At 41.7% G+C, this 14,351-nt stretch overlaps 1 protein-coding gene across 7 annotated transcripts in view; it reads left to right on the top strand.

The window, feature by feature from the left end:
• The window catches only part of CEP112 (centrosomal protein 112), a 401,294-nt gene extending 388,741 nt beyond the window's left edge, over window positions 1-12,553 (top strand). For 6 of the 7 annotated variants that reach the window (XM_049113963.1, XM_049113965.1, XM_025436782.3 and 3 more), the window contains 3 exons: window positions 7,738-7,839; window positions 11,487-11,551; window positions 12,377-12,553. In XM_049113963.1, the coding sequence (XP_048969920.1) occupies window positions 7,738-7,839; window positions 11,487-11,551; window positions 12,377-12,380 (171 nt within the window). In that variant the 3' untranslated portion in view covers window positions 12,381-12,553. Of the gene's footprint in view, window positions 1-7,737; window positions 7,840-11,486; window positions 11,552-12,376 lie in introns of those variants that run through there. The other variant, XR_007412846.1, reaches the window with a different exon arrangement.
• The last annotated feature ends 1,798 nt before the right edge of the window (window positions 12,554-14,351 follow it).

Here is a 14,351-nt window from a genome sequence, read left to right as displayed (position 1 = left end):
GAGTACCTCCAAAGGCCACATTTGTTTATAGGAACTCTAAAATATGGTCTCAGATTTTTTTTCTATAACAGAAGAGAAAGGGTACCACTTATGTGCGAAATGTCCTCCAAAATTGTAATATTTGCCCATGTTTATTTCATGCCCCAACCTCAGTCTTCTTATCAGATATTTATTCAAGTCTTTGATTCATGGACAGGTTTGGGCAGTTTATTGGTAAGTTTCTGGCCTATGATTATCATACCCGCGTCCCATCTTTTCTATGTATGTTGTTTCTTATGAATAGACTTATGAGACCCATGTTTCTTTTTGCCGTCAGGAACCTTTTTGACTACCCAGAGCTGGATTTAGAGCATCCAAACCTAATTAAAGTGCTAGGTTCAGACCATTGTCTTCACCCTCAGGCCACTGTTAACTCCACAGTAGCAGGAAACTGTTCCTTCCTCCTAAACCATAACCCTTCCCAGAAATTAGTTCATGCTATCCTCACACTACAGGGGCTGGTGGCTGCTTCATTAATCAGCCACCCCCTTTCCTGGGAGGCTCAGGTCCAGTCTGCAGCAGGCTTTGCTCCCTGAGGGTGGAAACTGGCCCCTCTGCACAGGGAACCAGAGTCCTGTGAGCTGCAACCTCAGTCTGGGGGAACACCCGTTGGAATAAAGAACCATAAGATAAAACCATGTTGAAGAAGGAGGGGAAAATGAACATTTTGAAGATTGTTGAGAAAATTATGGTTCCTTCTACATTTTCACGTTGTATTTTAGAATCAAAGTGCACCAGCTATGCTGCAGAGCACCTTTCTTAAAATGGATCTCTCTTGGCAGTTGCTGTGGCAACGCATAATACCTTAACCCCAATAAAAAATGAAATTTCTTAGAAGGCAGAGCATTTTTTTCTCAGCTGCACTAGAGCATTTTTTTGGCACCATCTTTTACTACAGTTTCTTTCATTCTTATTCTTTAAACCACATTGGAATTCAGTCTCAAAGCGATGAGTTTTATATACTCCCCAAAAAGGCCTGTGCAAAAACTTTTTGCTGCACAAAGGCCCATCTCTCAGAAACATCCCCACATTCCGCCTTATATCAGATCCCCCCAGTAACCTCCCTCCCTGTGTCCCTCTCCTGTCCACCCCTTACCTGTCCGTCACCACCCTTCAGACGCCCAGCATCCTTTTGATATTTTCCACTTACTCCAAACCACCCACTGCAGTGCCCACCCATGTTCACCCTCTCTCAGAATACATACCATGCTCCAAATTTACCTCTTGTTCTTGCCGTCATCTCCAAACCCCTACAATTTACTCCACAATCAAACTCCGTTTCCTTTATGACATTCAGCTAAGCCAGTTGTTAGAAGGACACAGTTATGGAAACACTAATCCACAATGAGGAGCAGCATCTGATCATTTCCCCCACCCCTCCCATGTATATCTAATTGGTAGAAATCCAGGCTGAATGGACAGTTTTAAGCTGAGATCCTTTCCTTAAATCATTCAGCGTAGAGCAAGGATTCCCCACCTATGGACCAGAGCTATTGGTGAGGTCTGAGAAAATTCATACATACACACTAATCACTTTAGGTAGCCAGGATACATAATATGGTACTACTGCTTTCCAAATGTAAGTAGAGATTTTAATTATAAAATACAAATCTACTTAAAAGTGATTCTGAAATCATAGAATTTTTTTGCCATTATATACTTTCTCGATCCATAGACACTCAAAAATGCAAAAAGAGGTTTGCATGGGACCCTCAAGTTAATCGTGAATACATGCAAATAATTTGCTATCAGGATTTCTAGTAGTGCAAATTATAATTCATAATATACAATGACATAATGTAATGAAATATATATGTATAATCTCCATTATATGATGTAATGATTACTAACATTTATTGAACATTTACTAAGTTCCACTCTTGTAAAACTTCTACATATATTTAGTCATCTAAACCTCACTGCAGCCTTGAGAAGTTATAATTCCCATTTTCCTGAAAAAGAAGCTGAAGCATAGAGAGGTTAGCCTTCCCAGGGCACACAGTTTAGGGACCCAGCTCATTTTCAACTCCAACATTCCCCATCCAGAGCCTGGTTTCTTAAGCCCTATACTTGACTCTGTTAAGTTAAAAGGCAGTTTACAAAACAGTCTGTCCTTTTGCACAAGGTGACTTTATAAGGGCAAGTCACAGGTACCCCCTCTGCAACCACTCAGTGGTGATTGGTAAAATATAAAAAGAGAAAATACAAAAAGAGCAAAGTAAATGGGGTGCCTGGGTGGCTCAGTGGTTAAGCATCTGCCCTCGGCTCAAGTCATGATCCTGGAGTCCCGGGATTGAGCCCCCTATCAGGCTCCCTGCATGGAGCCTGCTTCTCCCTCTCCCTCTGACACTGCCCCCTGCTCGTGCTCTCACTCACTCTCTATGTCTCTGTCAAATAGATAAATTAAAAATCTTTAAAAAAAAAGAGAGAGAGGTAAAATGTATTTAGTGTCAAAAGCAGGATGGACATTAGTGTGTGACCTGGAAACAGAACAGAGCCCCAGAGTGATGAGTGAAGCCAAAGCCGCAAGTACAGGGTCCCGAGCCCATCTGCAGGCAGAGGCAGCTGGGAGGGAAGTCCCAGGAGTAATGGGGACAAAAATGCTGAGAGGACTCCTTGCCAGGGAAATGACAAGAGACTGGGTTACAGCTTGAAAGCAATGGATAGGGTGACCCCCGTTCTCCAAAGGAAACTGAGGAAGGCTGTTGCCTGCCACAATGAGGGGCTCCAGCTCATCTGAAATTAGGAGAGAGTTGCCCCTGATGCAGCCTCCTCCCCAGAGCCTGCCAAGCTCCCACGGGGCACCCCTGAGACCCCACATGGCAGGACCCTCCGGACCCAGAGATCTACATGGAGGAGTGGCAAAGCCCTATGGGATAGGGGAGTAAGCAGAGGGAGAGGAGAGAGGGCCTGTCATGAGGAAAAGCATCCAGGCATCTGGTGAATGGACAGAAGGAAGCCAAGGAATTGGGTGCCAGGAAGTGAAAGGACCCTCAAGTGACAAGGGATGCAGTGAGGTGGCCAGGGGCCAAACGGTGCAGGACCTTGTTGGTCTCACTAAAGGATTTGATTTTGATTTTAAATGTTAAGAAAATTTGAATCAAAAACCAAAACCAACATAACCCATATTACAGCAGGTCAGGTGCGAGATGAAGGCATCCCAGGCTGAGATGGTCCTGGGGCCACGCAGCGAAATGGGGAGATATTTCAGAGATGGCAGCAGAAGTCTTACTTAGTTCCTTTTTTTTCTGCTGAACCGACCCCAGAAACGCTCGTTGGATTTTGTGAAGTAACATCAGGCACACTCATTTTCCCAAACTGCTTCCCTCTCACCACAGAGGACAATTACAAATGGCTGTGCAGGGACGTGTGACAGGGAAACCCCAGTGGACACCAGTGGCCACTCAATAGGTGGCCTCTCCTTTGCTCACCTCTTCAAAGGTGAATGCCATCTCGGGCACACCGAAGCTTACAGTAAGACGACCTGTGGTTGAGGCACATCCCCTAGGTTGTGTGTATAAAGCTGCAGGCTTCCATGTCATCTTGCTACACAACAGGAGAATGACATATTTGACATGGTTTTGACATATCGAGTGGTTGACAGTGTCTTTCGATAAAAACACGGCAAAATATGCTTTCATTCTCCTTCCATATTTTCAATGAAATTGTAAGATTTCAAGGTTCACTTTTTTCAACATCACTTTGAATTTTTATCTCCAGAGATCCTTTTGGCTCAAGGCAACTACATATTCTGTACACCCTGTAGACTCTTGTTTATGCAAACGCGTATTTGTCTGATTACCCAGGTATAAGTTTTACCAGAGTGTAACACTAATCTCTAGTTATGGATGTTCGCAGTCTTCGTGACCCTTTTTAAAAATTAAAGGAAATATTGTCAGTGTTCTGCCTTCGAGGGAAAGGTGGGCAGTCGGTTGCCATGGTGCGGAGCACAGCTATCTTTGGTCACGTGGGTGCCATGTTATACACACACCATTTTCACTCAGCGTCCAGGGGTCTTATTACATTACAGGAATGTCATTGTTTGTCACGATGTCCTATGTTTCCTAAGTCTCCTTTGCAAAAGGGAAGAAGATGAAGGAAAGAGGGAGCAAGGGAGGCTTATGTCTATTTGGGGTGAGGTGGTTGAGGAATGTGGAAGAGCAGATAATTATACACAGTGCTTTTAGAGGGCAGTGGGAGTGGTGAGGTGGGATGGAAATGAGCCAAAACAGTCCTGGAAATTCCTTTCCCGAATTACTCAAGTGAGGACAGTCTTTGAATGCTTCTGCCCTTTGTAAGCTAATATAGCACCCACTAGTATAATTGGACAGTGTAGGCTAATGGAAATTAATATTCACACCTAATAATAAGGTAGATTTATATGTAAAAACGTTCATTTCCCTTAGTAGAAGGGCTTATGTGTCCATCAAATCCTTTGCTCAGATCAGTTCAGTTTCCTCTTGCTTCTTGATCTGTTGTTAGGCCAGATTCAGACCACAAGGGAAATGTGGGAAGGCAGGAAGAAGGGAGATTGGCACATTTAGCAGTTCATAGTTAGTGATTAGGCTATAGATAAGTGTTATCACCCCCTCCTTCTCCCCCCTCAAACATATCCTGGGTCAGAGGTGGAGATAGAAAAATAGTAACAGGCGTCAAAAGTGATATGAAGCAACATAAGCTAATTCTTTCCTTCCTCTTTCTCATTTTGCCACATGACAGAGCCTTCACTGGTTGGCCCTTAAAATGTGTGCTTCTGTGGGGGATTTATGGAACTTCTAGTTTAGGTCAATATGTGCATTGCATTTGCAGAGATTTTTTAAATTAGTCTTATTTATAAATCTTTAAAACGTTAAACTCATGGGAAGGAAAGTATGAGGAATGAATTATTGTTGTCATTGTTGTTATTGTAGTCATTAAAAAAAATAAAGCAAATAATAGATGAATGTCTGGAAGGATGGTAGTACATCCACCCCCTCCCTTAGCCCCTGCTGTATTGGGGAGAGCGCCAGTGTGTAGTGGACGAAACTTCTCTGTTTATGTCTGTGATGTCCTTTTCCTTTTGGAGTGGAAGAAACATTTCAGTATTTGGAAAGGTTATTTGAGAAAGAGCAGAGCATAGTGGCTAAGAATGTGTGCTTGACAAGCAGACTCTTTGAGTTCAAATCATGGCTTACTCACCTCTCTGGGCTTAGCTCACTGGGTTGTCAGAAGGATTAACCACTTACTAAAGCACTTAGAATTGTATCTGGCGCATCAAAAGTACTCAATAAATGTTTGCTAATAGTAACATTATTAACCTTATAAATAGAGCAAAACAGGTTAAAGTTTTCCGTGACTTTTTAAAAGTAACAGGATTCTGCTTGGTATAATGATTTTTAAATTCAGGATCTGGGTTTAAGGATTCAGGATAGTAATATTTTCCTGGTTGATAGTCTCATTCATAAATGAGGTAGTTTCAGATTTTCCAAGAGCTCATTTTCACTCAGGTTCATTGAAATCATAAAAAAAAAAAAAAAAAAAGGGAGGGGGGTGGTAGACAGGAAATGGGAATGCTCAAATCCTCAGTAAAAGACGGAAAATATAGCCTACTGAATTTAAAAGTGATGTGATAGGATGATCAAAGGGCAGTCTTGCTCACACACCTTTCTCTGCTGTCTATGACCTCACCTCCAATACAAAGAGGCCCTCAGATAGGAAAAGTGAAGTGGGGACAAGGGAGTCAAGAGAAACTATGAAACTTCACAGAGGAACGTACGTGCTTGGACTTCACCTCCAAAGTAGTTAAAACTGAGGGAAGATGGCCTCAAGAGAAGATGGAAACGGGGGACGCCGGGTTGGCTCAGTGGTTGAGCATCTGTCTTTGGCTTGGGGCGTGATCCTGGGGTTCTGGGATTGAATCCCGCGTCAGGCTCTACGTGGAGCCTGCTTCTCCTTCTTCCTGTGTCTGCTTCTCTCTGTGTGTCTCTCATGAATAAATAAATAAAATCTTAAAAAGAAAAAAAAAGATGAAAAGGGCACATACAATGTCTCAGGAAAAGTGGTCATCGTTCAAACCAAAAGATATCCCAGTGAAGTCCCTGAATCAAGGAAAAAGAAAATCATGTGGACATTCAAGCTAAGAAAGAAGTCTGCCTTCAGACTTTACCATAGGTCCATGTGATGCCAGAGGACATGAAGAGTCATGAAAGTCAAGAAAGAAGAGCCACCAAGTTCTATGGGAAAGGAGATAGGGTTGGGCATTATTATATCCAGCTCAAATGTACAGGCAGTGACCAGACACTCCAAACAAACAAGGATACAAGAAAGAAAGACAGCAGGAGTCCCTTTTGAAAGAGTTGTAGCTCCAAATTTCAGAGTCAGTCTTAAAGGATAGAAAAATAGAGTCAATAGGCTTGTGGACCCTCGATAAATGTTACCCTTAAGATCTGTGTTTTGCTTTGCATGTGCCTTTCATTTTGCTCTAATTATTGAACTTAAGTCTAAGAAGAGAAGGTGGGAAAAATCAAATATTACACCACTGGGAGAGATCATTTTTTATTATTTCTGTTCTTCCTTTAGGTGTAAATCACAAGATTATAACATTTGTCAAAAAACACTTTGCCAAAGATTGAAAAATCATATTCTAGAACATTTGCCATGGGATTTTAGTGGATAATGAAATGAACTGTTAGAACACATTTCTTAATTTGGTTTAGTCTAGGAGAAGTTGGGAATTAAAGGCTGATAATTTTAAATTATCTTCAGTAAACCCATAGGCTTGTCTAAGTGAGCTCAGCTGCACAGATTTTCATAGTATGTTACCTTATTTCCAGATGCATCCAATGAATCATTTATGGGATACTGTGCAATTCTGCTTTAATATTCAGTTAAGTCACATACAGCATATGCAATAGGTTGTTTAATTCTGTTACATCTCAGATTAGGAGGAAGAGAAATCAGCCTAGCTGGAGAAGGACACCAAGACACACACATGTTGATGCTCACACTCATGCACCTCTGCATCCTGCTCAGGCACATCCCTCCAAAGATTTTTCTCACCCCTTCCCCACTTGCTTCTGTCTGTAGCTTTTAGAGAGATGAATGGATGAGCCACCAAACTTTCCTTTACCAGCCCAGGGACCCAGCAATTAGCTGAGCCCAGGCTTCCTTGTGTTCTGGAGGGAGAGGGAAGCCCATGAGCCAGAGAAACTCACAATGGCAAGATACTCTGGTCTACCTGTGTGGAGACTTGGAGACACCTTGGCATAGACTATTCTTTTTTCCTATCCCCATCATCCTATGGATTATACTGAGCCCCTAAGTACCTAGCCAGTTTGAGGGAGGATCTTAATCAAATCAATAGCATACTATGAATTGTCCTCAAGTCACAGTGTATCCACATCCTGATCAAGAAAAGGTCAGCATAGTGGAACATATCATGGGTGGTAAGAGGAGAACAGGTTTTATTTATCAAGTGCTGAAAATTATATTAATGGGATTTTAAAGAAAAGTGTCCGAGGCACTGTCTATCCCAGAGCACAAGGGCAGACTGAGTGCCTTTTGCAGTTTGTAACTCTGTTTCCTGTCATTTCATTTGTATTGACCACATGTAACAAACTTACCTTTGTGATAAGTAGATAATTACTATTCATTGTTTTAAATTTAAAACCATTCTTTCTAAGGAGAAATTGATAAGCTCTCTCTTTTTTTTCACCATAGATAACTTACATACGACAAGAATACGAAACAAAATTCAAAGGGTTGATGCCAGCATCTCTAAGACAAGAGCTTGAAGACACCATTTCCTCCTTAAAGTCACAGGTAATTACTAGAACGAAGGCATTTCCTAAGGGTCCAGGTGGTGTGCATATCTTGAAAACAGACTTATGAATACGTTTCATTGTGAATTGATGCCAGAAATTAATGTAATATCATACATAACATAAAGTACAACTGAGGATGAATTGGATTTTGTTTGTGTTTTTTTTTTTTTTAAGAATGTTTTTCTTACTAGTTTTGGAACTCATTGTCTCAGTAAGATTTTCTTAAAAGCGCCCATGAAATTGAGAAGTTCAGTTATGGTTACTTTTACTCACTTTACAGTGTACATTCCAAGACAGCCTCCCCCCTTTTACTCTTGGTACCAGGCCTCGAATGCCATGACTTGGCACATTGGTGATTCCTGACTGAAAGTGCAGAGAAACAGAAACAATGGTTAAATTAGAAGCATTTTTATTCTGGTGTGTTTTATATGGTTGTTAGACACAACAAGATGCATTTTAGATGCCGAGCAGAATAATGACAAGGTATTCAAACAATTGGGTCAAATATTTCTTGCTGAAATGTGTAGTTCCTGGTATAACTTATGAAATACAGTGTGAGAGATGCAACTGATGTAAATTTAGATGCTTAAAATGTTTTCACAACTTCCAGCGTCAGTTTTCTCCATGTACTTCTATAAACACATTTTATATTTTGCCAGTGCAGTGAGATCGTGTGCTCCAACATGGGAAAGAATCTACATACTCCCACTTCTAATACACTTAGAAATCTAAAACATACTTTTTCCCTACAACAATCATGTTCTTGTATGTCCAAGGATCCTTGTATGACTGAGATTGATGAAAAACAATACCCAGGACCCAGAGTAGCCAAAACCTTCTTGAAACAATAAGAATGAATTTGGAGGGCTCATACTTCCCAATTTAAAAACTCACTAGAAGGCTGTAGCAATCAAGACAATGTGATATTGGCAAAAGAATAGACACAGAGATCAATGAAATAGAATTGAGAGTCCAGGAAAAAAAAAAAAACCTCATATTTTCGGTCAGGTGATTTTCAAATGTTCCAAGATGATTCACTGAGGGGAAAATGGAAAGAAAGGCACTGGGACAGTCAGATCTTTCACATGGAAAAGAATGGAGACCTCCCTCACATGTTTGCCACAGGTTAACTCAAAATGGATCATAGACCTAAATGTACCTCCAAAAAGACTGTAAAACTCTTAGAAGAAATCTCTAAGAAGAAATGTTCTTAGATGAAGGAGTGAATTTTTGTGCCTTGGGTTAGGTGGAAGTTTATTTTTAGCTATGACATGAAGCATTTAAGCGGCAGCAGAAAAAAAAAAGATGAATTGGACTTTACTAAAAGTTAAGACATTATGCTTCAAAAGACATCATTCAGGAATTGAAAAGACAAACCACGGGATAGGAGAAAATATTTGCAAATCGTGTATCTGTAAAGAAACTTAAAAAAAAAAAAAGGAAAACACACTTTTTTTCTGGGAGAGCTCCTTGAGAGAAAGAGGTCTTTGTTCTTCATATGAAGACAGTGTCTGTCACATAGTAGGTGCTCAATAAATTTATTTACAAACTGATAGGATGTAATGATATTCACATTAGCTTTTTATCCTGTGTAAGACAGCGCACACAGCAAATTTTGGCCGCCCTGCATGTATTCCCCTCAGTCAAAAGCCTCTTATCTGAAGATAAAATGTTCATCATATCAATCCGTGTGCTACTCTTGGCTTTGCTTCTGCCGGTGGAGTCTTGCCTCCTCCACTCCTGCATATAAAAACAAGTACTGCAGGGAAGTGTTACTGTACAAAGGGTTAAGTCCTCTTTCTTTACATGAAAAGCTCCCCTTGAAGTGTGGTTTACCTATTAACTTTGTAGGAGAGCTCCCATAGGGTCAGCTATGTAGGACCTGGCACCTTCAGAGGAGGGTGTTGTTGTTGGTTTTTTTTTTTGTTTTTTTTTTTTTTTAGAAAAAAAAGAACGAAAGAAAGTAATCTGATATCCACCTGCAGGGCTTCTGTTATCATTCACATCATTTCCCTGTAATAAAAGCCACTTCAGCCTCCTAAAACTGGATGTTGACCCAGAAAGAGTGCTGCCAGCTGCGTTAGGGCCTCAGCATTGGCAGCTGCATGGAGGAGTCGCAGGCCATAGAGTGAGCAAATTTAGTTTGAAAGCACAGGTGCCTGTGTTTTCTGAAAATTGTTGGGATTCCAATTGCAAAGCGCAGTGGGGGAAGGGAAGCCGAATGAGTATAATCCTTGCATCTGTCAACATTATCAATTGTCCGATGGGTCATATGAGCAATTGGATAGAATTAAGACCAGGGTGATATTACAAGTAAACAAAACCGAGGGGGACCTCTTGGATATGTACCCATCTGGAGAAAGTGTGCCTTCCTTTCCTGCAAGCACATTTGCCGTTCTGCTAGCTGTATTCTCTTGCCTAACTAGGCTTCAGAATCAACCGTTGCCATGGTTTCAGTTCAGACCAAAGTGGCAAGAGTAAACAATTCTGAAATGATCAAATGCCGCTGACTCTTGATTACATGGAGCTGTGGGAGCAGTTACCCCCAAAACCGTTTCTGTTTGCTTGTGGAAGGTGCTTTTGAATTCATACCTGATATAGGTATCTTTAATACTATACGGAAATTTATGCTTCCAAAAAATCAAACCACACTCTGAAGATCTGATTTAAGAGACTTTGCTGAGTCACCAGTTTGCTCCATCCCTCAGCACCCCCGAGAGTGGGAGCAGGGAGTGGTACTGCTCCGAGCTCTGTGCTAGGTGGCTTCTATTAGTGTTTTCATGCCCTCCTCCTAACCTTTGAAGCAGCTGTCATTGGTCCCATTTCACAGGCATCGAGAGGTCAAGTAACTTTCCTAGAGTCAGGGAGGCCAAGCCAGGAGTTGAACCCAAGCTGGCCTAACTCTGACTTCAGCTCTTTATGGTACCAATATTGTCTCTCCCACCTCAGGGAATCCCCAGGATGGACTAAGGTTTCCAGAAGACAGTACTTTTCTTTCTACTCACTCATACATTCATTCACGCAACATTAGTGCATACCAGCGTCATTCATACTCAGCCCCATGAAAGAAGCTGGGGACACAGAGATGAAGAAACATCCTTTCTTGTCCCAGAAGAGCTCCCAGGTGTTTTTTTTTTGGGGGGGGGGGAGATATGAAAACAAACAACCACGTGGCAGCTCAAGAATTGCTAATAATGGAGCTCAGGAATACAGAGGAGGGATGCTGACTTCGCCTCGGAGTGGTTGGGGAGGAGTGAAGGAAGTCAGTGACATGTGAACCAAATAGTGGAGGGTAAATAGGAGATTGTTAGCCAGGCATTTCAAAGAGAGCAAATGCCCTGCGCCAAAGGGCAAAAGAGTTGGGAAGCATGGTGTGCAAGATGGTGATGGTTGGGAGGGCGAGACGAGAGATGGAGCCTTGAAGATAGGCTAGAGCCAGATCAAAATGGCTCTGCAAAAGGAGGTTGAATTGATTCTCCAGTCTCGGATGAATTTTCAGGAGGGGATGCAATGTGATCAGAAGTGAAAAGCATAACACTGACATTCAGCAAATCCTCTGCCTTTTACCTAGGGAGCCCCGTTGTTTGCACAGTATTGCCACCTCGGCCACATTCGCCTCTGCTCATACACGGTGTCTTTTTCTAGGTTAACTTTCTGCAGAAGAGAGCCTCTGTCCTTCAAGAAGAACTGACTACATACCAAAGCAGAAGGTACAGCCCATGCTCCTAATGCCTTCTGGTTACTGTGTATTGTTTGCACCTGTGAGTCTCAGGGGTTGACATTAAGGTCTTTATTAAAATGCTTACACATAGTATCGATTTCAGGAGGAAGAAAACTTATATTTTTACTAAATAGCCTGTCTTTGAGAAGCCACCCACCTCTTGTAATCACAGTGCTTAGTCAGTATGATCAGAATGGAATGAGAGAATCTGCAGGTGCCTGACAAGTCTGGACCTCACCTGCACAGTCCTGACAAGACATTGTCTTGAAGATCAGTTGCAGGTTAAGGAGACCGTCTTTCTTTTAAGATAGCGAGATGATGCAATTCTTAGTACGGTAGCCCACATCTTCAAAGCCCTGTATCCCCTGGAGGTTTGGCGCTGCTGCAGCTAGATGTTCTCGCGACCAAAATAGATAAACGGCTTGGTGGTGTGGCAACACCATGACTTCAGTGGCCCCCGTGTGTGCTTCTCGAGGATGCCTTTTTAGTCCAAGGCCCCCAGAGACATCACAGGCATGGGTCATGTTTACCTGCTCTCATTCAATCAAACAACCTCCGTTTTTGTGCAGTGAAAGGCCAAAGCACTTACTTGGCATTGGATTAGAAGTTCAGATCTTGTGAATCATTCACTTTCCCAAAGATTCCGCTGCCTGGTGCAGATGGGACTGGATCCTTTATGGACATAAGTGATGATATTTTGATATCAAATATCCTTTTTAATCGCCATCCAACTCCTCCCGAGTTGGGACATATTTTTTCATTGACATGCTCTTTAAACCTGGAGAAAACCCTAACTGAGATTTTTGATTTTCAGGTAACTGCACCAAGGCTTGGCCTTAGTAGCACAGGCGAGGGCAGTGGATGTCCTGTCTGAGTGCACTGTGGATTTCTTCCAGCAGGTTTGAAGATTTGGATGTTGTAAACTGTGAGCTCTGTGGTATTTTTTAATACTGTAATGTAATTAAGACCATAAACACATGCATCACTCATACACTATGGGGTAGTTTTATTTGTGTCTGCCTAAGTTATTTTTTTTAACATTTCTTTATTATCTCCATATTCGCGTGCATTTGGGTGTGTACTGAGAATTGCTTTTATTGGGAAAAGAAATGATTTCTTATAATATGCCTCGTTGACGCTTTTGCATGGAATTTTACCGGTTGCGTATAATCAAAATCACGCTTGTAGTACCGTATCACAATTTTTAACATGCTTATGTTGTGTTCATGTTCATGTTCATATATTATTAAAACATTATATTTTGTACTTATCAATTTTATTTCTACTTTTTATTGCACCTCATTTGCCAATATAAGTATGACATATTCATGGTATTTTTCCCTAGAAAACCCTGACAATCTGAAATTGTACTCTGGGAAAAAAATACCTTTATGTCATCATGTCAGAGATCAAATCCATAAGCCATTCATTTATTTAGAATGAAAAAAATCACTAAGTCACCTGATACCATTTTAAGAAGTTGTCGCGTTGGTCTCATCTGACCCTGGGACTCCAGAGGCAGAATGGCGTAAGAATTTTATGTAACAGCTCTGGTTTTATTGTTGCTTTCTCTTTTTATGGTTGTTGTTTTCATTATAATAGCAATGGACGTTCCATAAGAAAGCCTAAAAATGAAGGGTGAGGGGTGTTACAAGGACACACAACATGGTGTCATCAGGTGGTGGCAGATGAGCTGTGATTGGTCCCATTTCTCTCTCTGAGAATATGGTGGTATTCCCCTGATTGGATGTTTGTCTCCACGAAAATGCCAAGAAGCAGTTCTATGCAGATTGGTCAATCCCACGTGCCGAGGAAATTTTGATTTGCCGTGGTCCAACGCTCCGTATTCTTTTGACTGCACTGTGGTATGTGCCATGGGCCCTTTGAGACACTCTAAAAATCTGGGCCGCCAGCAGGGCCAGAGTCATCCCATTTACTGTAACAGGACAGGGCAGGACATTTCTTTACACTTTTTCAAAATTCTTGTCTCTTTCCCACGCCCACCTCTCTTGTCTGCTGCCCAAGGATTAATGACCCTTTCTTGCACTGTAACTGAGACCCAGAAATGATAAGGAAGTAACAGGTTTTACAGCCAATTCCAAAGCCAGGGCCAGGATGGGCATAAATGCTCCCTTGTGGCGGCCAGCAATAAAAAGCCTTGCCTTGCTACTCTAGATCATCTCTGGCTGGTAACGTTTGCCCTGACACCTCCTGCAGAAGTAGAGATCTCTGGCCTTTGAAAGCTCAGGTCTTCCTTGCATTTACAATAAATTACAGCACAGGCTTGAAGAATATTCAGGAAAAGGTCCAATTGAAGCAGATGCTATTAAAACCACCTACCAAATGAGGACAATTGGTACTCAGACTATGATTTAGTGCTCGAAAAGGAAAGATTAAGGCTACATGATTAATTTTAAGTGCTTCTCTACAGACCGTGAAAAACAGGTTGAAGCTCAACAGATTTCATTAGTAAGGTTATTAGCCGCCTGAAGTGAAAATACTTGGTGAATTGTATTGTCTGCTGGAATTGGAACTCCCACTCAAGAATATTTGTTTTCCATGAGTAAATATCAGTAGGTGTTTTGGAAGGTTGCCTGCTATTCTTTCTTTTCCTTGTTTCAAGGGTTATGAAATCACAAACACTGGTGAACCTTTGACATTACCCAGATCCTGTTTCCCTTCTGATGCGTGTCGTATACGTCTGGGAGTAAGCGTGCCGAAACTTTAGGTCAGTTTGATTGTGTGTGTGAGGACTAGATGGCCGACACCAATGCTTTTGTGAACGTCCT

This window comes from Canis lupus, chromosome 9 (assembly GCF_003254725.2).
Source record: "Canis lupus dingo isolate Sandy chromosome 9, ASM325472v2, whole genome shotgun sequence".
NCBI lineage: Eukaryota > Metazoa > Chordata > Mammalia > Carnivora > Canidae > Canis > Canis lupus.
Note: the sequence above shows the minus strand (reverse complement) of the source record. Positions and strands in the feature narration are given on the sequence as shown.